Here is a 27136-nt window from a genome sequence, read left to right as displayed (position 1 = left end):
TTGAATATTAAATTTTATTAACAATCAAGCCAAAAAGTACCGTATTTAGTTTAATAGTTAGTTATTTGTTTGTCACAATATTAGAATTTTTGTCAACAAAAATGTTCTGTAAATCATTTTCAAAATGGTCATAACAATCTTTGATAAATTGTAATATAATGTCCATAAATTCAGAATGTAATCATCATGGCATATTTGTAAATTTTACGCTTTTACATATTTCAAACCAATTTTTCAAAAAACTTATTTCCAAAAAAATATATTTTTGTTAAAGATCACTGACTTAAATATTTTTCTCTCCGATTCGACCATAAAACTGGTTTTTTTTTCTTCATCATGAAATGACAAAGAATTTTTTATTTATTTAGTATACATTTAAAAAAAAAAAAAGATTTATAAAATAAACAAAGGTAAGAAAGAAGTGTACACACATGTGGGTATGTACGCTGCTCTTACTATAACCAAGTGCGTGATTATATGAATCAAATTGCAACCCATATAAATAATATAATCCGTTGAAAATCTTTTAAGAGTACAGGTTCTTTTTGTATTTTGTAAAAAAAAAAAAAGAAAGAATATAATCTTTTGAATCATTTTGAATAATATAATCATGACATTTTAGATGTAAAATATTACTCAGGTGGTAAATATCTTTATGTTTTATTTTTTATTAATTTCACAATTGTTTTCATGATTATTTCCTTGAGTTTAACTCGAATATGAACATAAATTAATTTTGTTGAAAATTTTGCAACTTAAATCTACGATTTAACGCATATGTTTTGTTTTTGGTAACTGGTAACTCAGTTGGTTAAGGCGTAACCAATTCCGTCCGCCGTATGCCTAGGGTAGAGGGTTCGATTCCCGAATTAATTTAATTAATAGTTGTAATGGGTTGGTGTAGTGCATGGTATATGCATGAAGGAGGTGCACTCAGCCTCTATAGCCTGAGTGTGTCCTTCGTGGACAGCCTAATAACCTAACAACCTAACCTTTATAGTTGCACAATATTAAAAATTATAACAGATTAATTGGAACGTTTCGTTTCTTCATTGTATCATCTTCAGAAACTTAAGATGTGATAAGTTTTTGTAAAAAGACAGGGTGAATCATTAATGATGCAAAAAAAAAAATTTATGTGAGATTCCTTGTAAAAAATATTGATCAGATCAGAGACACTTTTTAATAACAATAATAATGAGACTATATTTAGGTATTTGTAGAGGGAATGAGTGCCAAGGGGTGAGGAATCCAGCTGAAATTTTGTTTCAAGATTAGTGAGCTATTTGGGAAGCTCAATGAAGAGGTTAATTGATGTTGAACTGGAAATATATTCCATGAGCTCTGAAACTGAAGACTATCTAAGAAAAAGGGGACTAGGAAATTTTTTAACGAAGTCGACAATTAACAGCTAGTAACAGTATATGCTTTTGTTAAGCCAATGAACGAACAATCAATTTAATAAAATAAACGAGACACGGCAATTTATGGAATGAAAATAAACGTGATGCAGTCAGAAATATTATCAAAAATCGTTTCAATAAATGATTTTTGGTTACATTTTCCTTGAACACACTTCTGTATTGTATCGAACAGTTAGGAATGGAGGTGAATTGAAAATTCCTTTTAAAACGTTTATAGAACACGGTGGATAACTATTTCCACCCGCTACATTTGGATAACTTCAGCAGTTCCCGTCAATTTGAATTTTGTATGTCTACGGTTGTTTATTAGACGAATCGATGTTATTTAATTCGAGAGTTGATCTCAGTCTTCGCATAAAAACACCGCTTTTTCAACTTTCCAGCATTCCTGACCCAGTAAATTTGTCTGAGATTTGATTATAAGTAAGTATTTTTCAGAATTGTATAGCTAGGAGTTAAAGCTAATTGTAGATTAAAATTTCCTTCTCTAAGAAAACCTATCATCTTATCAACATGTGAATCTAAAAGTCTATAACTAACCTTCTTCAAATGACATTGACTTTGATTTTCATTAATAAAAAGAAGTTTAAAAACACTTCTACCTTATAATTGAAAAACTTCCAACAGAGATATTTTGTAAATGTATTTTGAATATTAATATTTATATATATATATAAACAAATATCCAGTAGAACGACATTATCGTAAATTATCGATCTTATCGTAAATATGACACATAAATGCTGTACATATATAGGAAAGTAATATTAAAAAAAAGAATATTTGGTAATGAAATTCATTTAAAAAATAATTTAAAATTAATATATTTTATTGAAAAAATATGTAAAATATTTTGTTGTTTAAATAAAAATAAAATTATTTTACATATCAATTCAAAACTTAAGAAAAATCGGTCATCTTATGAATAAATGATTGTATAAGGGTTCTGTAGTTACACATAAAAAGCATGTCTACAATTTTCGGAATTTTCGACTGTAAATAATGACAGATTCATATTATCCTGTTAGTGTTTCTCAATTTTAAAAAATATATAAAAAAGTAGATGCATTGTACAGCATAAAATGCGCATTAAAAAATAGGTTTTAGGGTTACGTACTCGAAAAAACTAAAAATGAGGCGATGATCTTCAAAATAGTTTCAGTTTGGTAAAGGGTATAAGGAAAAAAGATAATTTAATGCAGAGTGTTTTTAGCTTTGTAAAAAGTGAAACATAGCTAAAAAACATTTGTCGTGGGTCTTTTAATTTTGTAAATTTTATTTGTTAATATGTAAAAAGTAGAGTGATTCCCACCCGCTTCGCTTTGGAGAAAGGATTGTTTTATACAGGTAAAATACATTATTCATTGAGTATATCAAAAAAGATGGCCATGATATATTTGATATTGACTATTTTTAAAGAAATCTGTAATTTATAGTAATGTCAAATGACTACTTTTACAGAAATCTGTAATTTTTGGTAATATCTAATTAAATTAATTTAAATTTTTTTTTTTTTTTATTAATACATTTTTATAAATTATATCTCATGTGTTATTCTGAAGTATGAGCTATATTGCTGTACAGTTTCATTAAAAATCATTCGCTAGATTTAGCGTGAAAACGTAACAAACAAACAAATAAACAAACAAACATGCTTACTTTCGCATTTATAATATAAAGAGAATAACTAAAACCAATTTTTAAGACATTTGGAAACTATTTAATTTATATTCGGAGTAATTGAATCCTAAAAATTATTAAATATTATGTTAAAATATTCACTGAATAAAAATAATTGATTTTAACGTAAAACACTACAAAGTTGTTCATTAATTATCGTATGTTAAAGCTATGCAAGGTAGAAAAACACACATTAGGCACTAAATAAATATAATAAAAAAATATTTTTTATCTATTTTTAATTAATGAATAAATTAACGAAAAATAAAAAAACAAACATTAAATAGAATTTTTAGAAAATTTTAACTAAATGTGGGAGAAATTTAGATAAAATGGTGGGTGTGTAGATTTTTTTTAATATCGTATATAAATTAACCAATTTATTGATACTTATTTAAAAATAATGAGATCCGGTTTTTAAAAACATTATGTCGATATTAACGTAATAGTAAATTTTCGTATACAAAAAACACCATACTTTATTTAAATAATCGAAACTTGTCACTATTAATTTTTTTTAATGAAATGAAAAATATCTTTGTCTAAAATGTTACCATGAAATATTTGAGATGAATTCTTTTTAAAATTGTATAATAATTTTTGAATTTTTTATTTATTTTAATAAGGTCTTAATGAGTTATGGAAGCTATAAATTGTTATTTTTTGAAAGCAGAAGATTGGCGTCATGTGGAAATAATTTATTGGTTTGTTTAAAGAAAATAAATCGAGCTTATTGTACTCACGAACTTTGAATAATGACACGCAACACTTGTTAGATTAGTTTTAAAGACATTCCAATGGGAAAAAGACTGATCGAAAGGAACGATACGGGCAACAATTCTTTGCCAAATTTCATTTCATTTACTTTTTTTCCACAGAAAAAGGTGATACATGGCCCTGTCAAAAGTCACGATGTCCTACTCTATGCCATTAAAATTGCACCAGTTAAATAGTAATAAATAATTTATGATAAAAGTGGCATAAGAGTATTATTAATGTACTCATGCGAAATTTACACATCACGTGCGAAGCTTGGAGGTGGTAATCGCAGAAGTATCTACGTTACTAATCGGTTATCGCGCGTATATCGTACAAAACTTTATTTGCGCCTTAAATGTGAAAATAAACAGTAAGTAATTATAGTTTAAAATTTGTAAAAGTTATTGAGAAAAGTAGAACATTAAAGAAGTTACTAAAGTAACTTATTATTTGTTTAGATTTTGACAGTAATTTGGCCAAGAAAATGCGTGCGGTAATAAACTATTTATTCTACGCAAAATGAGTGGATAAGTAGTTCTTATTTCTCGGGCATAGATAATCGTTTCAAGTATACTCATCACAATGGAAAGTTATAGTAGGTAATAACAATTATAATGTTTAAGTTGGTGCGATTTTAATGAAATAGATTATAAAGTAGAATTGAGATGAACCTCCCCCCCCCCTAATCGGGCAACCCCCATAAAATTTTCAGAATTGATTTAGACTCTTCTGCTGATCATAACTTTTGTACTACCTACTCGAAATATGATTTGGCGATATCATGATTAGACAATGAAGTTTAATTTAATAATATTTCAAGAACGGACTAGAACTGAAAAGAGTCGTAAAATGCGGGGCGTTTTATTTTCGAAGGGAATGAAAACATTGTGAATTTCGCTTTTTTTAATAGAAACACATGCTTATTGTGGCAAATTCTGATTCTTAACCGCAAAATTTGATTTCTGATTCAGATATTTTTAAATATCTGATCTTAAATAGTTCCAGCAAGAAAATTTCTTCAAAATAAAGGTGTAGATTCAATTTTAAACTGTTATCAAAATTTTGTTTATCACATCAATTTTACGTAAAACTTTATTGATTCAGTTTCCGATTGTCGAAGAGAATGCCTATAAAATTTCCTATACATTAAAGCAAAATAAAAATTCCTGAACTATTCACCGCATTTATAAGTTATGGCTTGGGAGCATGTAATAGCAGATGAATACTAACTATTAATCTTGAAAAGTTATCTACTGTATTTCTCCTTTTTATGAGCCATCATGATTTACATATCTTTTAATAATCCAAATCCAATCCAACCTTTGTATTATTAATACTGTTATAAATTATAAAATAATATATGTATATTTATATAATATTCTAAAATATGAAGAATGATTACATTAGACAATTTTATGACATAAATTATAAATTATTTGTAAATGAACTATAAATATTTTAACTACATCTGTATAAATATTTATTTTTTTATCTCTCCAAGTTCTCTTTTTTTTACTTCTCTACTATACTCAATAATGTTCATATTTAAAAAAATATTTAAAAAAACCGGTCCATTCGTTTCAGAGTACAATCTGATATAACACAGAACATACTAACGTAGAATGCTGAACGAACCATCTGCAGCGTTGCTAAAGCTTTTTTAATGCATTTGGTACCTACTTTTATAGTCCGTATATTGTTTGATTTAAGAATTTATTCGAAAAAACGCGAAATTTAAATTTATCTTCATTTGAAGGGCATAGGAGAAGAACTTGCTTAATCACGCAGGTATTGAATTGAGATATTCACAACTAAAAGTTTTAAACCTCCTGAAAATTTATTTTTAATAATTAATTAAAGGAAAAATCCATTAATTTACTTTTGAAATATATTTGTTATGATCCAAAATCCGAATTAGCGTCGACCTTTACCCAACTGTTTCTTACCGAATGAAAGTATGAAATAAATATTTTTGAAAAAACTGAAATTGAGTATCTTCAAAGTATAAGTGCTATTGCGTGTAACCGGTGAACAATGCGACTAATTTGTTCAATATAATATTTGCTAAAGAATATTATCTTTTCTTCCATTTGTGGTATAAATAAAGCCAGCGTATTATCGCAGTGCTTATAGGTAATCTAACCCTGGGCAAGGGATATATGAATAAACCGTTACGGGACTAAAATTTTGAATTGCGCCACGAGCATAAAATTGATAAATAGCATTTTCAAATAATGTTAATTAATAATTATCTAAATGAAAAAAAAAAAAATCATTTTGTCCAACACCTGACAAACGAATTTCCATTTAAAAAATAATAATAAGTAATTTTTGAGATACAGGAAGACGAAATTAAAACCTAAAATATCACTTTAATAGCACCGTTGTTGAGCTTCACAAATTTTGCAAATAATTCTAGATGTCGGACAAAGTGTGCTTTTTACCCCGACAATGTGTTTGACCAATATGTATGTATGTTCATCTGTTCCCTCTTAACTTCTAAACGAATTATCATAATTTAACAAATGAGGTATCGTTAAAATCAGCTTGATCGTCCGCTGGTTATAGACTATGTTCCGTTACATTAAATTGAATACGACACCCAAGAGTTCTCCCGACTGTAATGAAGATTTTACTTATCATAACAATTAAATATATATATTTCCATAAACAGATGGAAATATTTTCTTGTTTTCATACTTTTAAGAGCGCGATTCTGTAATTGTCGGTGTTTTAGTTTTCGAACTTTATTTTATATATGATTGATTTTAATTATTTGTGTTCATATATTTATGTCCATTTTTGTCAAACTAATGTCCCATATATGATTCCAAACTCAATGATATGGCCTAAAAAATTATTTGAGCGATAAAATTCTGAAAAAATTATTATATTTTCTATTTTTTTAACCAAAATCGGACTTTTACTATATATAAATTTATTTACCTTGATCATCATTTTATAGTTGAGAATATATGACGATAATAATAGTAGTGAAGACAAAGCTGAAGAGACGCACCCGACACCGTTCCTTTTACATGTGCATGTAACATAGTTGTACCTTATCTCTATACTCTGTCTGTATCTGTGTAGTGTGATTGTATTAAGAAAAGAAGGTGGACACTTACTATATGGTAATATGACAAGTTGTTATTGGATTAGATCTATTGTTGCTCAGCGGTTACTAAACTTTTATAATAATGTTCTTTATTATTATTATTATGTCTATTATAATGTATTCATAAAAGCTTTTTTTATTTTATTTTTTTCTATTTAATCATTTTAATAATAGCCCATAATTTTTTCTTATCTTTCTTTCCTGGTACTATGTATCTGCGTATAAAGCTGAACTAAGCATCTTTATATTCGATAAGAGAGTAAACATTTATTTACAAGAATTATCTACATGCTTAAAAAACACGCTAAATAGTAGGAGACGATATTGGCATCGATATTGGATAACCGAAGAAGAAAACCCTAAATAGAAGACTTAAAAAACACCACATAATAACATAAGGCAACCTTTGTCAAACTAACTTCGCCATTTATAACTCCAAAGCTAATGATCTAGTCCATGGTAGAATTAGACAAAATATGCTCTTGCGCAGGTTGGGGTAGGGTGGGGGTATTCTCTCACTCTCGGTAATATCTCTCGCACGGTACCCAGTCACCGCCATATTGATTATTTGTTTACGTTCGAACTGTCAAATTGGTCAATGCGTGGTAGAATTAGAATATTGATTATCTTTTACATGTCTTATGCCAAAAAAAATTATTGAAAGGAACGATTTTTTCATTACTAAATTCAAGGATTGAATTTAGGAATCAGGAAGCGGGAACAAGCTGAGATGGCATAGACTGGGTACGTGCGCGAACTTAATCAAAACTCGCCCCCATCGAATATACCTTGTCTAATTCTACCATCCTATAGACTAATAAAGAATTTCTGCCATCTATTGAGTACAATATTTGGAAGACTATTTCATATTCTTCCTCCAAGCTTTTACAAATAGTCGGGTATGAGACTCATAGATAAAATTACTTTCTACTTTTTAGTACAATAAAAGCTTACCCCTTAAAAAGTACTTTTTATTCAAATTTTTAATTTAAGACTAAAAAAATGTATATATATCAAATATGATGGAAGCGATGGGAAAATCAGGACGCCACAACCTTACCATGCATTGTCATCCAATCTAAATGTGCATGCAAAATTTCAGCTCAATCGAAAACCGGAAAGTGGATCAAATTTGACTTGCAAGATTTGATTACAGACAGACAACAGGTGAAACTAAATAAAAGCTTGTAAAATGATAAAACATGTGCATTTTTTTGATAGAGTGAAAATGAAACCAAGAATTTTAATTTTGATTTAAAACTAACACAAACAGTACAGAGAATCGATATGATTTTTTCCCAAAAGACGTATAAAAGGGTGATTAATTGATTAAAAAAAAATGAAACAATGACAAATCGAGTTATATTAAAATAGTTCTACTTTTAAATTTCGTAATATAATTTATAAAATATGATAATTTGCTATAAAAAAACTTTTCTCAGAAAAGAACAGGATATATACAAAACAACTAAATGTCGATTAAAACAATAATTTATTCATATTTGAATTTCTCTTGAATTTCTTCTTCTCATAAGCAACAAACATAACTCAGAACTCAGTACTGAGTTTTAGCTTGGCATCGTGATGTTCGATAAGTTAGTTGTTGTTGTTATAAGTTAGCAACATCATAGACCACACCCAATGTACTTAGTTTTAAGGTACTTTCATTTATAATTCTATATTTTATTTTCTTACCTAATAATGTTTTTTTTTGAAGCCTTTAGGGCAAATATGCTAATAAGATTTGAAATATATTATATGAAGGTGGTTTATTTTTTAAGAAATCGCCATGCATGACTTTATCTTTGATAAAAAATAAAAGATATTAAAAATTATCAGATTTATTACAAATATAAAATTTTATTAAATTTACAGCTCATATCAATCAACTTATGATCGATAATTTATTAGCCAGGTATGTAAAGTTAACGAGTTTTTTATTCGAAAAAAATGGATACTTTCAGAATTAGTTTGTTGGAAAAAATAGCTTTTATCTATTTGATACTTTGAAGGAAATTGTAAAATTGGGTAAAATTAATCCTTAAACAAGTAAAAACAAGTAAAAATAAACAATTGCCTGAGTTAATTGTTGAAATACCCTATATAGAAAGTGTTGAATATCAGTGCTTGTATTATTTTTATACCATGTATATATAAAATTGGGTAAAATTAATTCTTAAACAAGTAAAAACAAGTAAAAATAAACAATTGCCTGAGTTAATTGCTGAAATACCCTATATAGAAAGTAGTGCTTGTATTATTTTTATACCACGTATATATGAAATATATCAAGGTATATTAATTTTAGTCCCAAGTTTGTAACGCTTAAAAATATTGCTAACCAACCAAATTTTGGTATAGGTGTTCATAAAATCACCTAATTAATCCATTTCCGGTTGTCTGTCTGTCTGTCTGTAAACTCGATAACTCAAAACGAAAAGAGATAGCAAGCTGAATAACTTTATAGCGTGCTTAGGACATAAAAAGTGAGGTCAAGTTCGAAAATGAGCAACATGGGTCAATTAGGTCTTGTAAACCGTTAGAGATAGAACAAAAGTTTAAATGTAAAAAATGTTCCTTATAACCTCACTGTTTACCCACGAGGCCGCAAATTAGGTGCAAATTTTATAGTATTTATTCTACAAGAATATCAGTTATGAATGGGTGGCCATCTAAGAGTGGCTATTTTTCTTTACTTACGTGACGTCAAAACACAAACGATTGCGTCATCAAAATTGTCTTCTATACATGGTATTTCCACAATTAACTTGTGGAAATTGTTTGTTTTCACTTGTTATAAGTAAGTTTAAAAAAAAGATGCATGTGGGATTAAATGGCCGTCATTTTTCTACGATTTTTTTTTTCATGATTTGGAATCTACATGCTCATCTAAGCTCTTATAAAAATATTTCGAAAATAAGAAGGAATGTTGGCATTAATGTACTGAATCTCCATACAAAATATACTGTGGTAAAATAATTATTCCGGTATTTTTTAACAGAGCAGTATCATATTTTCGTAAACAAGGCTCCTTACTTCCATGGCCATTACAGGGTTCCTATAAAATCTCTCATACAAACAAACACATAAATTTTATATAATATGTATAGATTAATGGATTTGAAAGTGGTTTTGGGTGTTAAAAATACTTATTCACATCTGGTATAAGTGACAACTTATATTAAAAATTCATAAAATTTAGGTTAATTTGTATATTCAAAATCAACTACTGAATCAATGCATCTGTACATATAATTCACCTACTTTATACAAAGTAACTCTTTTTAAATATGCAGGAAAAGATAAAAATGTGTTAATTAATAATCAAAATGCATGTAGCTGCATAGTTTTTTGAGTACTGGTTGCAAAATAAAAAAAATGAAATTAAGTTTAAAAATTTACATATACGGTAAAAGATTATTATTCATGTTAACGATGTTGATATCGTCGTATTTTATCATATAATGATGACATATAATTATCAGTGAAATCAACTTTATTATAAATGATTATAAGTCAATTTTTTTACAAGGTGTGATGTTAAATTACATAGATCTCTGTATATGTGTTAAGAATCATTGCGTATTTCTGTTAAATAAATTATCAGAAATTTGAGAAGCCCCAGGTAATCATTTTGTTCACCTTATCTGTGTATAAAATTTGCGTGCTTTGTCCAATTTTATTTTCAGCAGTTGATTAAACTCTTACACTATAGTATAGCGACAAGATGTTTAAGGGCTGTTTACATTGTCCAAGAAATTGTTCTAAATTATTTCTCCAATTTATTGGATGAAGTTAGTACATCTTGTGCACTTAAAATAATTAAGGTTTTGAAAATATTTTGTTTACCTAATAAAAATGTTTTTAACTAATGTGAAATTAACAGCTACTACGATTTGATCCAAATATCTCGGGTAAAGTTTAATTCTTTGAAAGTGAAAGCACCCCTTTAAAACGAATACAGTTATAACTAATCAAAGAGTTTTTGTTTAGAACTTCATAATTTAACGGGAGTTTTATTGAAAAAATAAACTAATGCCTGAAACTATTTCAAATAGACGCTGATAAAATATCGAACCAAAAAACCTGGCTAAAATGGATTAATTTGCAACCCAGCATTTTTTTTTTTGTTAAGTTTTAGACAGTAAATTAGCCGTCTATAATGTTATATGTACTTTTTTATTCCTGGCGCTGGAAATCTGAGAAATATAATCAAAATTGGCAAAAGCAAAAAACACATACAGGATAGTATGCAGAATTTCCTGAAGTCACGTTTTAAGGCTTCTAATTCAGCATACCACCATATTTCCAATTTCTTTTTTTAAAATTCAAATTTTCAAAAACTGAAATAAAGATGAAACTTTTGAAATGAAATGTGTATAGTGTATCTGAGGTGTGCCTGCGAGACCTTTCATTTCCAAATTTTCATTTTTATTTCACTTTTTGAAATTTGAATTTGAAAAAGAAATTGAAAATTGAGAAAACTGAATAATGACAACGAATACTGAAAATAAACAACTCTATGGTGGTATATGCAGAATTAGAGGCCTTATTGAGACACCGTATCTCAATAGCAGACGTTCGTTTACATGAGAATCGAAAATTTTACCAGCTGCCGCGCATGTTCTATGTATCTTATTGAACTAAAAATTTAATCTGCAGTAGAAATTCTGCCGTTAATTGTATAGATCGTATTTGCAATAAATAAATTATATTCTGTGTATGTAAAAAAGGACTTAATTGATGTAAAAAAACCAGTTTCGTTTTTAAATTAAAACGTCTTATTATTTCAAAACTATAAATTTTATTTAAATTAATCATAAATTTTTGATAATCATGCTTAAAATCTCTTTGACTACACTCAAGTCTCTCTTCGAGACGTTTTCGAAAGCTATTAAATAATAAAAAATTGAAAAATAAATTGTACTTACGAGTATGTTCCATATGTGTTTAAACATTTGCCTTGACGACACGGCTTCGCTGCACACTCGTCAATATCTTCTTGACAGTTGGCACCAGAAAACCCTCGTGCACATAAACATTTATATGTGCCATCCAAGGATTTACATTCAGCACCATTTCGACATGGCTGTGATGCACAATGATCTTGTAATTCGCAATGATCACCTGTAAAATTATAAGATAAAACGTAAAAAACTGGCAACTGATTTGACTAATTCTTCCAAAATCTCTGTTAAAATATATCTAATAAATAGGTTTACTCCTTTCTCATAAGTTAATATTTAAATCTAAACCCTAACAATTTAATAAAGGGTTTGTTATTTTCAGAATCTTTGTATTTGATTCCTTGCATGGAAATAATTTTTCATCCTCCTACCACCACTCCCATCCTAAGCTGGTGAAAAAGGAGATGATAGTTTGTATATTGAAATCCCATGTAAATAATTTGATAGCCAAATATAGATCAATGAATGATGCAATGTCAGTGTTACTTAGGTTTTCTTAACTGCATGTGATTTATATTATTCTTCTCGCAAGCAGTATGTTAGATATATTTCTTTATAAATCGAAATTCTAAAACTATATTTTATCATTATACGAAAAAATGGACACAATTAACATGCTATGTATAAAGCTCAAATTTAGCAGTGTACAGATTCCTTATACAATGCATTAGTAAGAAAGGAATAAAGTTTGGTTTTAGCATGATCTTGATCCCTTAAATTACAAATTAGGTTCGGCATATTTTGTAATGACGTATCCAATTAAGAAATTTAGGGAATGGATTACAGAATCCATTCTAGATCTTTCGAGTCTATAAATTATTTGTGGATCATTCTATTTACAGAAAATGAAATCAGTGGTTTAATGGTAAAGCAGTGAGAAGAGGGGGGCTATATAAAGTAACATGTAACTATAAAGAAAGAAAATTGACTCACCTGTAAATCCGGAGGCACAGTTGCATTGGTAACTATTTAATGATGTTAAATTACAAATCCCACCATTTAAGCACGGACTAGAGTCACATGAATTTGCTATAGGAATTTCACATAATGATGCACTAAATCCTAATGGGCAAGAGCATGTAAAACTCGGTGATGATGCCCCGGGTGATACACGTACATGACACGAGCCTCCATTTTGACAACGAGGTCCGGGTCCGGTATCACATGGATTTAAATGTTGGCAATATTCTCCCACGTATTTTGATGTACAACTGAAACAAAAACAAAAAATTTTAGAATACATCTTCATTAAATTTTAATAATTGTTTTGTAAGGTTTTATGGTTTGTTGAAATTATTCGATGCATTATTATATTATAATTAAAACGGTAGCATAAATTGGCTCTAAGATCTATCACTAGGTACTTTTTGCATCTATAGTGGCAAAATTGTTGAGCAAATTTATATAAAAAAATTCTATTTTGCCATAAAGTTCCCATTCTGATAAATAGCCACAAATGGTAAGAAAAATTTTTAAAATACAACATCGTAGATTCTAAAAATCAAATCCCAAAATATTTTTTAATAACTAACAATGTACGTCATAATTTTTTCGGTTATACGATCGAATCATTTTATGGAGACGGGATTTTTCTTCTATTATTAGCTTAAAATGTATTTCAGACTTTTAGGGGGAGTGGTATAAAATGAAATATTTTTCTCAAGAATACAATTTATTTTTAACATAATTAGTGTCTTTTCCGTGCAAAGAAAAGTCTTTATTTATTTTTGTATAACTTTTTATGTTTGTTTTTAACTACGTTCGTGGTTTGTGTGGTTAAAAAAGAATTTCGTATCGTCTTCTACCAACTAAGTTTTAAAGATGGTACACCACTTTTTATTTAAAAACAAGTAATTTGACACCATCAAAAGTAACGTAACTCCTAGAGATAATTAACCATCATATTATGAAAGAACTTGTATAAGACACAAGTGGGTTTTGAAAAACAATCAGAATACAAAAAAAAGTCCAAACCGCGATCAATAATCTTCTCACAAATATCTAATGACAATAAACCGTGGTTATAAGCATTTTTTATTTAAAAGTAAAAGAATAGGCCCCTATCATAATAATTACAAGAAGGTTGGACCAAACTTATAATTTTGGTTTTAATTTTAAAGACGTATACATTGGGTTTAATAATTCAGTAGTATTTTTATAATCATCGAAATATGAAATAAAGGATTTACTAAATTTGAATAATGTAACTTAAATTAAAATTCAAAGCATGCGCGAAAAAAAAGAATTTCAGCCGCTAATGAGCAATTTCTTATTTGATCATATTAAGTTATTTAGTCATTTTATTTATTTGACCAATAAATAATCTTCAAAAATCTTTCTTAGTCATTCGCATACTTACTTAGTCTTACGCTAACATTTTTGACGAGTGTTGACAGAAACAAGGAATAAATTGAATGATTAGCACTGTTCAAGAGAAAAATCGAACCCATTACAATATCTGAGAAGTTAATTAGCACTGGGAAGTTAATTGAAAAACCCTAGCTTTTCTGCCATTTTTTATTGACCTAAAAAGAAATTTTATTTTCTAGCAATTTTTAATGACCTAAAAGAGCTACTTGATATGCTTCAATAAATTAACTAATGTTTACGATGCATTTTCATATCATAATCTGTGAGTAGGTTGAAAATTAAAATGAAAAATCATCTCCTACACCTTATCAGTTGTATGTGTACATGGGCATTTGTGTGTGTGATAAATAAATAAACTTTCGTCGTAAAAATAAATAATTTATGTTTTATATATGCATCGCAAATTAATAACCGTATTGTTTGTATTAAAACAATAGGTGTAAATTTGAAGACCGAAAACAATAAATACCACTCACAAAATATTTAAGCATAAACATTTTGTTGTCTCATAAAATTTTTAAAATTGAATTATTATTTTTTAGCCCTTGTTAGGGCTAAAATACCCAACTAAAATAGGCTATTTTTCTTTTGGTAACGTCCTCGTCAAATTAAACAAAAAAGAAATAAATTTTTGAAATAAATCTATCAGTTTTATATAATCTCTTTCAACCAAATTAAAATTTAAAATTTTGTAATCGGAAACATTAATAAATCTTAGAAATACCCAAATAGGTAATTAATCGAATCATTAAAATATTTCTATGTAATTAATATACTTTTTCAATTAATGATTGATTAATTAATAATAAATTAATTGCATTTAAGAAATCAGATCAACATACTTATAGAATATCCAAAAATGGTTTGCATTCAAATATTTCTTGTATACTAAGAAACAACGGGACAAAAATAGAGTTTATTTCAACGAGTTTTAGAATCGGTTCAGCTGTTTCATGAATTTAACAGACAGAAACATAGATAACAATTTATTTTTAGAATCTAGATTAAGTTCGTCCACAGATTTTCGACAATATTCTATAAACGATACATTTTATGGCTGCTGTAATTGTTCTGATAGATACAACTATTAATTTTACTTTCTTGTACGAATTGTAAGTATTGTGGTTAAAAAAAAAGTAGGGAAGAACATCTTTGAATCAAAATTAAAAGTAGGAAAGAACATATTTGAATCAAAATTGAATAATTTCGACGGGACATCTGTTCATACGTATTTCATACTTAATTATCAGTAAGAGCATCTTTGAATCAAAATTGAATAATTTTCGCGCGACATCTGTTCATACGTATTTCATACTTAAATATAAGTAGCTTTAGAATGTTGAAATTTTGGATTTAGAACTCTAATAATATGCAAACAGAGGTTCGTATGAGTGCCAAAATACTAAAATTTGATATTATTTTTTTACGTGTTTCAAGTTTTCGAAAAAATCTCTGACAACTAATTGGAAAAAAAAATTCGAGTCTTTGCATAAAATATCGGTATTATTGCCAAAACAAGACCGAGATCATGGTTATCAAGTATAATAACAAACATATTAAAAATTGTCTAGGGGTTCATTAATTAGTTTGAACAATAAGTTTGATAAAAGTCTTGTTATAAGTCTTGATCTTGCGTGGGTTCTTGGTTTTAATCTTAATTCATATTAATTGGGTCTTGGTATTGATCTTGTCGAAGTAGCACTATATTAGCCTTGGTCTACTACTATACAAAAGTTATCTTCTGATTTCCGTAGTGACTAAATAAACAAAATAAACTTAAGTAAATCGAGAATGTGATATTAAAATTGGATAGGCTTTATATACTAAATATACCTATTGTGTTTGTGACTTTGTGAGTAATCATTGGAGTTGCAGTACCGCATAACTCTTAAAAATTACATAAAGAAATAATTACAAAATATTGTTTTATAAATAATAGTAATAATATATGCACGCAATATATTAATATAGTAATTATATCACCACGATTCTATAAATACCATTCCAATCCATCAACAATAGTGTACCTTACCCATAATAATACAAATAGTAACCCATCCATCACACACACACGAGATAAATTTACAAAAATTTTATATACAAGATGTTTATCAAAAATATATTTTTTTATTTCGTTTTTCTCAAGTTCGGAATTAAATAATTGTTATCGAATAGTTCCAACACAATAATGTTTTCGCATGTTTTAAGTCAGCCGAAGTAAAACTTAGGTGATACATCCTTTTTGAAACTACACTCATTTACTATACCATTACCCAGAAAAGACTTGAAGTTGGGCTTTGACAGGCAGAAATTCGCGGTAAGCAAAAGTAAAAGAATGCACTGGCTTTGAAGCTGTAGGACATTTGCTTCAAGAGTTATTGTAAATTCAATGTAAAACTTAAAACTTTAATCACTTATAATTTGATTTTTAAATTCGGCAAGATTTCTTAAAAACTAATGAACCCGTCTTGTAGAAATATACAGTTATACCAAATCCAATTGATTGTAGCTACTTCATTACTGATTTTTTTCTTTGATCGCAACTAATTTTACCAAGCAAAATCTGAATACAACTCAAAATTCAATTTTTCTAAACTTTTTTCGTGAATTGATTTTTAATATTGTCTCGTAGAATTGATTTTTAATATTCATTTTAAAGTAAATTTTTTATAGAATAATTTTTTATTATTACCAACACTTAAGTTATAGAGCCCTCGCAAAAACATAAAACATAAAATTTTTTCAAAGTTCTTAGATCTCATCTTTAATTACTGTAGGATTCATTGAAGAAGTCTCAAATGTCCATATTATTCCAAATTATTGTTAAACAACTGGTATAAACACATAATACTGAAACATAATTATGTGTAGGAGGCGTTGTATTTTTTTCTCAAATAATAATATTGGGCCAAATATAAAGCAACTTTCTTATAGCGCGGAACTAGAATGTAATACAAGTGATGCCTCTATTCGACTGAAGCAAACAAAAATTAAAAAAGCTCCTTGCTTTTCAGCCGACAAATAGAGAGTTTTGTCTTTAATATGTCTATGGCCATTCAGCTTGTGGAGCTCAAACGTTGGTATCGTTTGAAAAAATGATATAGCTTTCGAATCGCAGTAGTAGACGCTATATTGCCTAAGCTAAAATTTTCTTGGTTTTTTCGACAATGAGTTCAACTATTATATACGTCACCGTAAGATTTACTTTCGTCAGATTGCAGTAAACAGGATACAAAAAACCATTCCAAGCCGCATAACTCAACACCGGTTAACAAAAGTCAACTCATTGCGTTATGGTGGGTCCACACGATACCAACTTCACATAGACTTCTATAGAATTTTGTCTGCGGAACAAATCAGTGCAAACAAAAGTCGGTATGATGGAAAAGTCTGAGCACGGAAGTTGGAAGTATTCCCATACTAATGATAAGTCTGCACATACATTTCGTCATCATATTTGCATGAACATTTTTACTCAGACTTTGTGAAAAATATGTCTGTATTGTGTGGACCCACCATTAGGTTTTGGATTAGGGTAGTTTTTTGCTTCTTTTTTTTTAAATACATGTTATGACATGTTATTTATCATCATTTAAAAAAGAATGTTCTATGAATGATTTATTTAAAAATCTTCGCGCGCTATACCAGGGTTGCTTATATCAATTAAATATGTTTTAAAGTATATGATTAACTATTATTATTTAAATTTTATATTATTTATAAAATCTTAATATATATTATTTCATTCTATTTTGAATACTCACATAATAAGTATAATAATTAAGTACGTTTGTTCGAATGAATCTCTCTCTTCTCTTGTAAGTTCTCTTGTGGTTGTAAGTACATTGATTGGCGATTGCTTAACAATTTTGAAATTTTTTTTTAATTACTTAATTTCGCTTTGTAATAGATTATACACGATTTTCAATGTTTATTTTTTGATTTTTGTACAAGTAAATAAATATCATGTATAAATTTTTTTAAATATTGCCAATTTTAATTACTGTCTATTTATTTGTGTTTTACATCTCAAAATAAGTCATATGTCTTTGAAAATTATGTGGAATTTGTTGATGCAAATTGATAAAGAGTATTTCTAAATACACTAATTTCTCATAATTCATTGCTTTTAGCGTGGAGTTGTCGCCCTATTAGCTCAGTTGGGTAAGGCGTAACCAATTCCGTCCGCGGTATGCTTAGGGTAGCGGGTTCGATTACCGCCTTCGCAACAAAATTAATTTAATTAATAGTTGTGATGGGCTGGTGTAGTGCATGGTATATGCACGAAGGAGGTTTACTCAGCCTCTTAAATTGAGGAGCTGATAAATTAAATTATTAGCGGAAAGATGGTAAAACACATATGGTATCACAATGGGCTCTATTGCCTAAGTACGTCCTTCGTGGACAGCCAATATAACTTAACCTAACCTAGAGTGGAGTCTAACTGAGATTCTACGGCAGGTTTACAAAATATTGCTATTTTATAGTTATTCATTCACTCAGCTTCTATAGAAGCTCAAGTGGGTATTGTAATTTACTCAGTAGACCGGTAGCGTTTCTATTTTTATAAAAAAAAATTTTATTTTACATAAAAGTGAATATTAGGATACAATAAGCAGACTTTCAAATGAAATTGATGCTTAAATTTTGATACAATAGAATTTTCGAATAATTTATTTTTCGAATTCTTATGTTTTTGGCTGCAAATACAAAAGAGACACAGCGAACGTGAATGTATTAAATTTCATAGTCTAAAGGTTGTATGATCACTTCATAATTTTAAGGTTGTACGACCACTAATATCATATTCATTACATTTGTGTAAACTACGGTCAAATTATTCTGCTAAAATGAATTATTAACTTTTTTCACGTCAGTACCTAATACGTTGTCTTTAGAGAAGTTCTTACTCAATCAGAGCTTTTCGTATAATTTACGGCAGTTGGGCAACATAAATGTATGTCCACAAAAGTATTTAAAGCAATATTACTTAAATGCACATCAGGGAAGCAAAAACGAAGATATTATAGTTGAAAGACATACTCGTGAGAAAATTACCGCTATAGCTTGCTCAAAAAAATTTTTTTTTCAGTGACTTCAGATTCTCACTACATGGCCAGAAAAATGAAGTTGGTTTTATGAAAGTATTTAGAAGTAGATACACAAAATATGTACGCCTAAAACTTATAATTAAATAAAGAAGAAGATACTTAGTGACGTCATTGTTAAGTATCGCCAAAGAGATTACGTATAAAACTATTTTGCAAGAAAGAGGTGGGAATCAATGTTTGAATGCTTAAAACTTATTAGTTTTTTAATCAATTTTAATTTAACTTTCAAATTTTGTTATGGTATCAAGTCCACTTTTATATTTTTATGGGTAATGTGCAAAATTCGATATCAGTCATCGATCCAATTGTCAAATAAATTTGTAGAAAACATAAAATTTTTAAATTTAATAATCATGTTATGAACTTACTTGAGTTGCGACATACTTGCGAGTTACTTATTATTTTATAAAAAAAAAAGCTAAAATGAAATTTTCTTATGTAAAAACTCATAAAAAACAAACAAATCATTTACAATTTTTACCATTTTGAGTAACTTGAAATAAGAAAAAAAATACAAATAAATAAATATAAATTAAAATTGTAATTTATATTCTACACAAAAATGTCCACAAATATTTCACCAAATAAAATGAATATATGGAAGTGATAACAATATATATTTACCATATATTTATTTTATTTATCCAAGACTATTCAATTGTAAAACAATAATATACTTTTATAATAATAATGGTGCAGAGAAAAAAATTAATATTTTAAATTCGTGTTGCAAACATTAAAATTTATTGCACGCAAAATGATCATATTTCTGAGATTAAATAATAAAACCCACTTTTTAATAAAAACAAAACGGGTATCAATTAAACGCACTACTTTAGGGTGAATTACTTAAGAGATCAAAATCAGAACAATTATTTTGTATTAAAAATATGTGTTCCTTAATTGGTTGTTTAACGAAACATCACACGATTCAAAAACGTGTACACATTTATGTGTCCTTAAATTAAATTGAATTTTCACATAAATTTTATTCTGGAAAAATATTTCTTTGTTAATACGTTTTTATTATTACTACGCACATTAGTTGAACAAAAGATAGATGTTTCTATTTTACATAAATTAAATTCGTTGGAAAGGCAATAATTAAAACGAGTTACCTCAGGCAAATAAAATTATTTAAACTAAATATTTTAAAAGCTAAATTATTTTAGTCAAGGTAGTTCATTGTTTTCAATAGGCTTTTTAAACCTTTTTGATCATTTAAGTGGGAATGTTTAAGGTTATTATTAAAAAAACTTTTTTGTCGCTGTTATCGCCATTTAGGTTCAAATAATCTTTATTAAAATTTCAAAATTTTAAGCTGCAAAAATAACGTCAACCTTTTGTGACGAATTTGTGCACTATGTGCGCAATGAACAAACACTTGTCAATTTTTGTTGTTTTTTTAGTTTACTCTTAAAGAATCGATTTTGCCAATAAGAGCCCAGTATGAGAAAAATAATAAAATCAAGTGATCTTTTTACTAATGCGTGCTTATTATTAATTAAGCATCTATTGTTTGAAACTGACAATAACCTGACGGACACAGCGCAGTTGTTCCCACCTATATAGAATGACTACATGCGTACTCAGACAAGCAACAAACTACATCGCAGGTCTTCGGGTTTTTTCGGAATTATAAATATGTATACTACAATAAATTTACTCCCCTAATAATTAATATCAGACAAAGTACAGTAAAACGTAGCCGGTTTTAGCTAGTATGTTACTAATTTCAATTTTCAAATTATGAAATTTTAATTATTCGTACTATAATTAACTGAAAAATTAGAAAAAAAAAAACACAGTTATTCCAAACTTTCAGTTTTCAATTCTGCGTTTTTTTTTTTTTTTCAATAGGTGATAATTATATTTTCAATTAATTATTCCTTGGAGTTAATTAAATTACGCAGTATTTGGGGGACAAAGTTTTTAGTAGTAAATTCGTCAAAATTTGCACTAAAGAATGAATCTATCAATTTTACATTTACAAAATTTTTAGTGGTACTTAAGTCACAAAGTATTTTGGCTTATTTTATCTTTTTCAAAAAGTTTTAACCCTTTTTTTCAGAGCACGATCTAAATAAGATTTAAAGTAGTTAAAAACAGACAGAAAATTTAGGCGTAGAAGAGAGACTAAAACTGTCTTATACGCCTACTTTATCTGTCTCTCCTTACTGCGATCAACCACTTGGGCGGCGACTTTGAAGTTCTATGGTATTATCTCTATGAGACTACCTCACCAAGATAATTTAAAAAAAATGAACTCATCACAAGTTCCAACTAAAACATCCTAACGATATACTTATATCTCAAACATATAATTAAAACATTTTTGTATAAAACTAATTGTAAAACATCTTCAACATTAAAAAATAAAACCCATTGACAGACATAACAAACGTAAATGTTGATATTAAAAATGATATTATAATTGGTAAGGAAGAAATCTTTTATTATCATTTATTATTATTATTAGTCCACATAAATAATCAACTTATATAAATTTTTTTTTTCTAAAACGGTAACTGCATTATTAATAATTTTTGAAATTACAGCAGCCACTATCCAACAATAATATCCAAGTATAGTAATATTTTATTACATAACTTCTTTTTAAAAACCAGCATTAAATAAATGATTCAAGTTTAATCCAGTATGAAACAGTGTTGGAGTGTTGAACCTTAGCTAATAAAATTCATCATCTGGCAAATTTTTTTCAGATATTTGCAATTTCAAGGGGAGCACAAATTTGAAATTTTACTTGTATTCGTTTACACTTACTGTTAAGAAATTTTATTATAAGTTTTTCTGAAGAATAATTTTTTAGTTTTTTCGGGTGCGGAACCCTAACATCGCACTTGAAACATAGCTATAACAGTATCCGTTAAATTACTTTTCAAATGAAACCAAATAATTAAAATCGGTTCGTCCGTTTAGGCGCTACGATGCCACAGACAGACATACACACATAGCAGTAAAACTTATAACACCTTTTTTTTTGTTCGGAGGGTTATAAATAATGCCAGCACTGACACTTTATATACAGGGTATTTCAACAACTAACTAAATCAATTGTTTGTTTTCACTTGTTTTTTATTAATTTTTCTGGATTGATACCCAAGAGGTATTTCTTTAAGAGTAAAATTATTTACCATATATGCTTTCAGTTATAGAAATAGAGTCGTCTCGATATTCGAGGCTCAATAAAATCAGGGGTGTTTGAATTACTGGAATTGTATAGGAAAATTCATTATAAATAAAATAAAGCATTGGAACGTATGCATTTAAGCGTACACACTGCCATTGAATAATTGTTATTGTGAAGCTATTGTGTTTTTAGAATCCTAACAATGAATCATATTAGATGTATATAGAAAAAAACAATATCTCTGCACAGAGAGAGATTGGTGCAAAGCGGTTTAGCGGACGAAAAGTGTTGACGATTTCTGGAAGCTTCCAATTATCTTTTAGAAAAAAATTGATTAATCGCCAAAAGTTTATGAATTGCAGAGGTATTTGATAAACTTGAACTCATGCAATGAGTAGAAGTGAAAAATTGTTCATGGAAAACATCGAAAATTTCATATTCGCACCGTGCGTGAGTTTTATTGGAGGCGTTTCCATGGTAACGATACACTACTTTAATTATAGAATTGTATGGATGCATATATAACTGTATGGATTGCATTTATGACTTACATTGAAAATTTAATATTATTGTCTCAAAAAAATTTAAAGAAATAATTATGATAATTTACATTTGAAAAATAATATTTGTGCAATTTGATTTCTTATTTTCACAATTTTTAATGCATTAAGTTTAATTAATTAGTTTAACATGTAAAGAATTGCAAATTAGTCATAACAGCCTCCTTTATCGCCAAAATGAAAGCGCTGGCATCGATTTTATTTTCCCTACCATGACTATTGTCCCTACGCACACAACGAACATGAATTAATGAATCGATAGTGGACGCCTTATAATACTGGCCTTCTAAATGATTTGTATAACAGTCAGTTAGTGATCGTTACTAAGCGGTCGCGGTGTATAGTTTGAATGATTAAAATATTATTTATTAATTATTAATATGTTGTTGCGTTTATTTTTAAAATGAGATACGGTTATACTTTGTTCAAGAAAAAAATACTTATTGGTCGTCCAACAACAATCATAGACAAGCTTCCAATTAGAGTTAGATAATAAAATTTATATTTACGGTTCTTAAAACGTTTTTTAATGTTTTGAAAATTTTTAATAATTTTCTTATAATAATGGCTCATTGAGAATTCTATGAATTGTATATGTATTTTTCTGCGAAGTATGATAACGGTTTAAAAATTATTGTTTTCTTTGAATTAAGAATTTAATATTTAACAGTTTTAAAACATGAAAACATTATTTCATGAGAAAATAAAATTATAATTAGAAAAATTTTTAATAAATATACTTTTTAAGGGACAAGCTTTTATTGTACTAAAAAGTAGAAAATAATTTTATCTATAAGCCACTCATACCCAACTATTTGTAAAAGCTTGAGGCGGTTATTTTAAAACACATGCCTAATTACTTTTCGATTCATCCTTTTTATTAAGCACCTCAAACTTTTACGAATAGTCGGGTATGAGTGACTTATAGATAAAATTATTTTCTATTTTTGAGTACAATAAAAGCTAGTTCCTTAAAAAATATTTTTTATTAAAATTTTTAATTTAAGACTGAAAAATGTATTAAAATAAATATAGTGGGAGCGATGGGAAAATCAGGACGGCGCAACTTTACCATGCATTTTCGTCCAAACTAAATGTGCATGCAAAATTTCAGCTCAATCGGTTAAAGATATCTACTTCAAAATTGAGTTCAAAGAATCCACCGTAACATACATGCATACATTGTTGTTAAATAAAAGCTTTTAAAAATCAGCATCGTAATTAATTTTAATTAAATAATCCTAATTCTCAAATATTTTTGGAAAAATAAAGTTCGATATCTATCTAAACATAATAATTTTTTTTTTCCCAATTTAATAAATTCTAAGTATCTATTTCGTACACCTTTCTAAAAAAGAAAAGAAAAAGTAGTTGCCTTTCTTTCAACTTTATTTTTTTATTGTCAGCACAATAGGCAAAAAGATACAATCATCCAACATATATTAGAAATTTACAACGGGTCCATACAAAAACGTCTTTCGCATTATTTTTTTGATTATAACTCACTTCGAAATTTTAGAAGTCATATTAATGATTAATGAATAGAATTATCTCGTTTTGTAAATCTTATAGATTTATATTTATAAAATTTCTCCAAAGTATTAAATTTGAAAGTTGACATTTAAGTAAATCGTCGACTCAATGAATTAAAAAAATATTTTAAAACAAATATTTCGGTGAATCATTTAAAATAAAAAAATAAAATAGTTAAATCAATTCAACTTTGACATTTGCCATATTTCAATTTCAATAAATAATTTAAAATATTGCATTATCATATCAGTTTAAAATAAGTAATCAAAAATCATTAAGAAATCATCAATCAATTAACTAGTTCACATGATTATTTAAAGACCATACCATACCAATCCGTATACATATGATTTTATTTATTCAACTATCATAATACATCCATAAAGTCTGTCTGTTCGTAAATCGCGGGACTATATATACTAAATCGCAAAAAATGTGCGATAATTTAAATAACGACAATTTTTTTTAATTTCAAGAATTATTTTCGTTTACTTTTTTTACTTGTTACATTTGTAATCTATACTCGTTGTGTGCATAGTTATGGTAGGGACAATAAAATCGATGCCAGCGCTTCCAGTGAAAAATTTTGGAGATAAAGGAAGCTGTTATGACTAATTTGCAATTCTTTACATGTTAATGTTATAGATAATGTCAAATTAAAATTATTGAAAAACACTAATTAATTAAACTTAATGCATTGAAAATTGTGAAAATAAGAAATCAAATTGAACAAATATTATTTTCAAATATAATATAATAATTATCATAATTATTTATTTAAATTTGTGAGACAATAATATTAAATTTTCAATGTAAGTCATAAATGCAATCCATATATGCATCCATACAATTCTATAATTAAAGTAGTGTATCGTTACCATGGAAACGCCTCCAATAAAACCCACTCACGGAGAGAATATATAAGAATGGAAGAAACCGCTGGGTTTAGAAGCATAAAATTATGTACACACGTTCCTTAAGTAACGTAAATGAAGGGTTCAAAAGGGGATGTGAATTTTGTACATGAGAACTCCATGTTTCCAATAATTTTGAAGACAGATATAGATCAACGTATGTCATAATGTTACTCAAGCTTTTTTAATATACTATATTTACAATATTCAAAAAATAATTATTCTTCTCACAAACGGTATGATATGAATGCTTCTTTATAAATCGAAAACCTGAAACGATATTTAATCGTTGTACGAAATATTTGAAACAATGGTTATGTAGCTTTATACTTCAAAGTTCAAACAAGCAGAAAGATTTGAGGGCAAAACCACTGAAGATAGAAATTTGAAAAGATTTCTAAAGGAAAACCCGTTTAATAGATTTTCTCAAAAAAATCAATAATATTAGAAAGAATATTTGATATAGAACTTCTATAGTTACCGTGTGTTATAAAATATCTAATAAATTTCTTGAACCTCTCATGAACACTATGTTCCTGTTCAAATGATGTCGTTACAGAGATACATAGCATAGATTCATACGAAGCTAATTAAAGCATGTTAAAACAGTTTTAAGTTTGTGTCAGTTTGATCGTAAAGAAGAATTTGTGAATCTTTTTTCACATTATCATATATTTTCATTAGTTCTAAAATATCCCGTCTCGATCGTTTACTTTTCATGTGTAATATTTCAAATTTTAGGTCGTTTTTTAAAATTAAAAGCACAAATATATTAACATATGATTAAATATTTTATCCCATCTTTGATGTTTCTCACTGTAATCTAATAATATAGTTAGGTCTGTTCGTTGATCTATCACAACAAGAAGACTAAATAAACTCAGTCAAGAGAGTTATTAGCATCAATAATTATTGTCTGTCTCTAATATTGATTATCATCGCTTGCTCCTTCTTCTCTTTTATTGATTAACTTTTATACTGATTGATTCAATTATAATTATAATACTCGGCGTTTTTTTTTGTACCGACTTTATGCTAGTAATGTACGACTACTCGCTTTGATTTGTAATTAATTATTAATTACATATGACGTTGTCTTCAAAATAAAATTATAAAAAAAGAAAACATTTTTAATGCAATTCATTATAATAATATTTATACTGTAGTCAGGGAATAAACTGCATTCAAATCATCTGTAATTAAAGAGTCATTGAATTTATTTATTTAAGGCTATTTCATTATCAATGAAGTATCCATTTGCACAGCAAAAGTTGGTGGTAATTAAGTTTGTTCTACATTCCTATAAGTTGAAAGAAATAATTTAGTGATAAAGAAAAAAATCATTTTATCGTAAAAAAGTGTGGGGTACTGATTTCAATTATTTTAAATATTTTATTGAAAGGTATTGCAAAAAATAAAGTCATTTAAAAATCATCTTAAAAATCATGCAGCGCTTTTTAAAAATTATTTTTTTCTAAATCACTCTATTCTGTTTAACTTATAGAAATATTCAACTAATATTTATTAATATTATGCAATGTTATTTGCG

The 27136-nt window shown here is 27.7% G+C and overlaps 1 protein-coding gene across 1 annotated transcript in view; it reads right to left on the bottom strand.

Annotated features, from left to right (window-relative positions):
* Positions 1-27136, bottom strand: part of LOC123293808 (neurogenic locus Notch protein) — a 216959-nt gene that overhangs the window by 49941 nt on the left and 139882 nt on the right. The window contains exons 3-4 of the mRNA XM_044874742.1: positions 12882-13159; positions 11913-12108 (exon numbers count right to left, since the gene is read on the bottom strand). Of these exons, the coding sequence (XP_044730677.1) occupies positions 11913-12108; positions 12882-13159 (474 nt within the window). The remainder of the gene's footprint in view (positions 1-11912; positions 12109-12881; positions 13160-27136) is intronic.

This window comes from Chrysoperla carnea, chromosome 2, assembly GCF_905475395.1.
Source record: "Chrysoperla carnea chromosome 2, inChrCarn1.1, whole genome shotgun sequence".
Taxonomy (NCBI): Eukaryota; Metazoa; Arthropoda; class Insecta; order Neuroptera; family Chrysopidae; genus Chrysoperla; species Chrysoperla carnea.
This window is presented reverse-complemented; position numbering and strand designations above follow the sequence as displayed.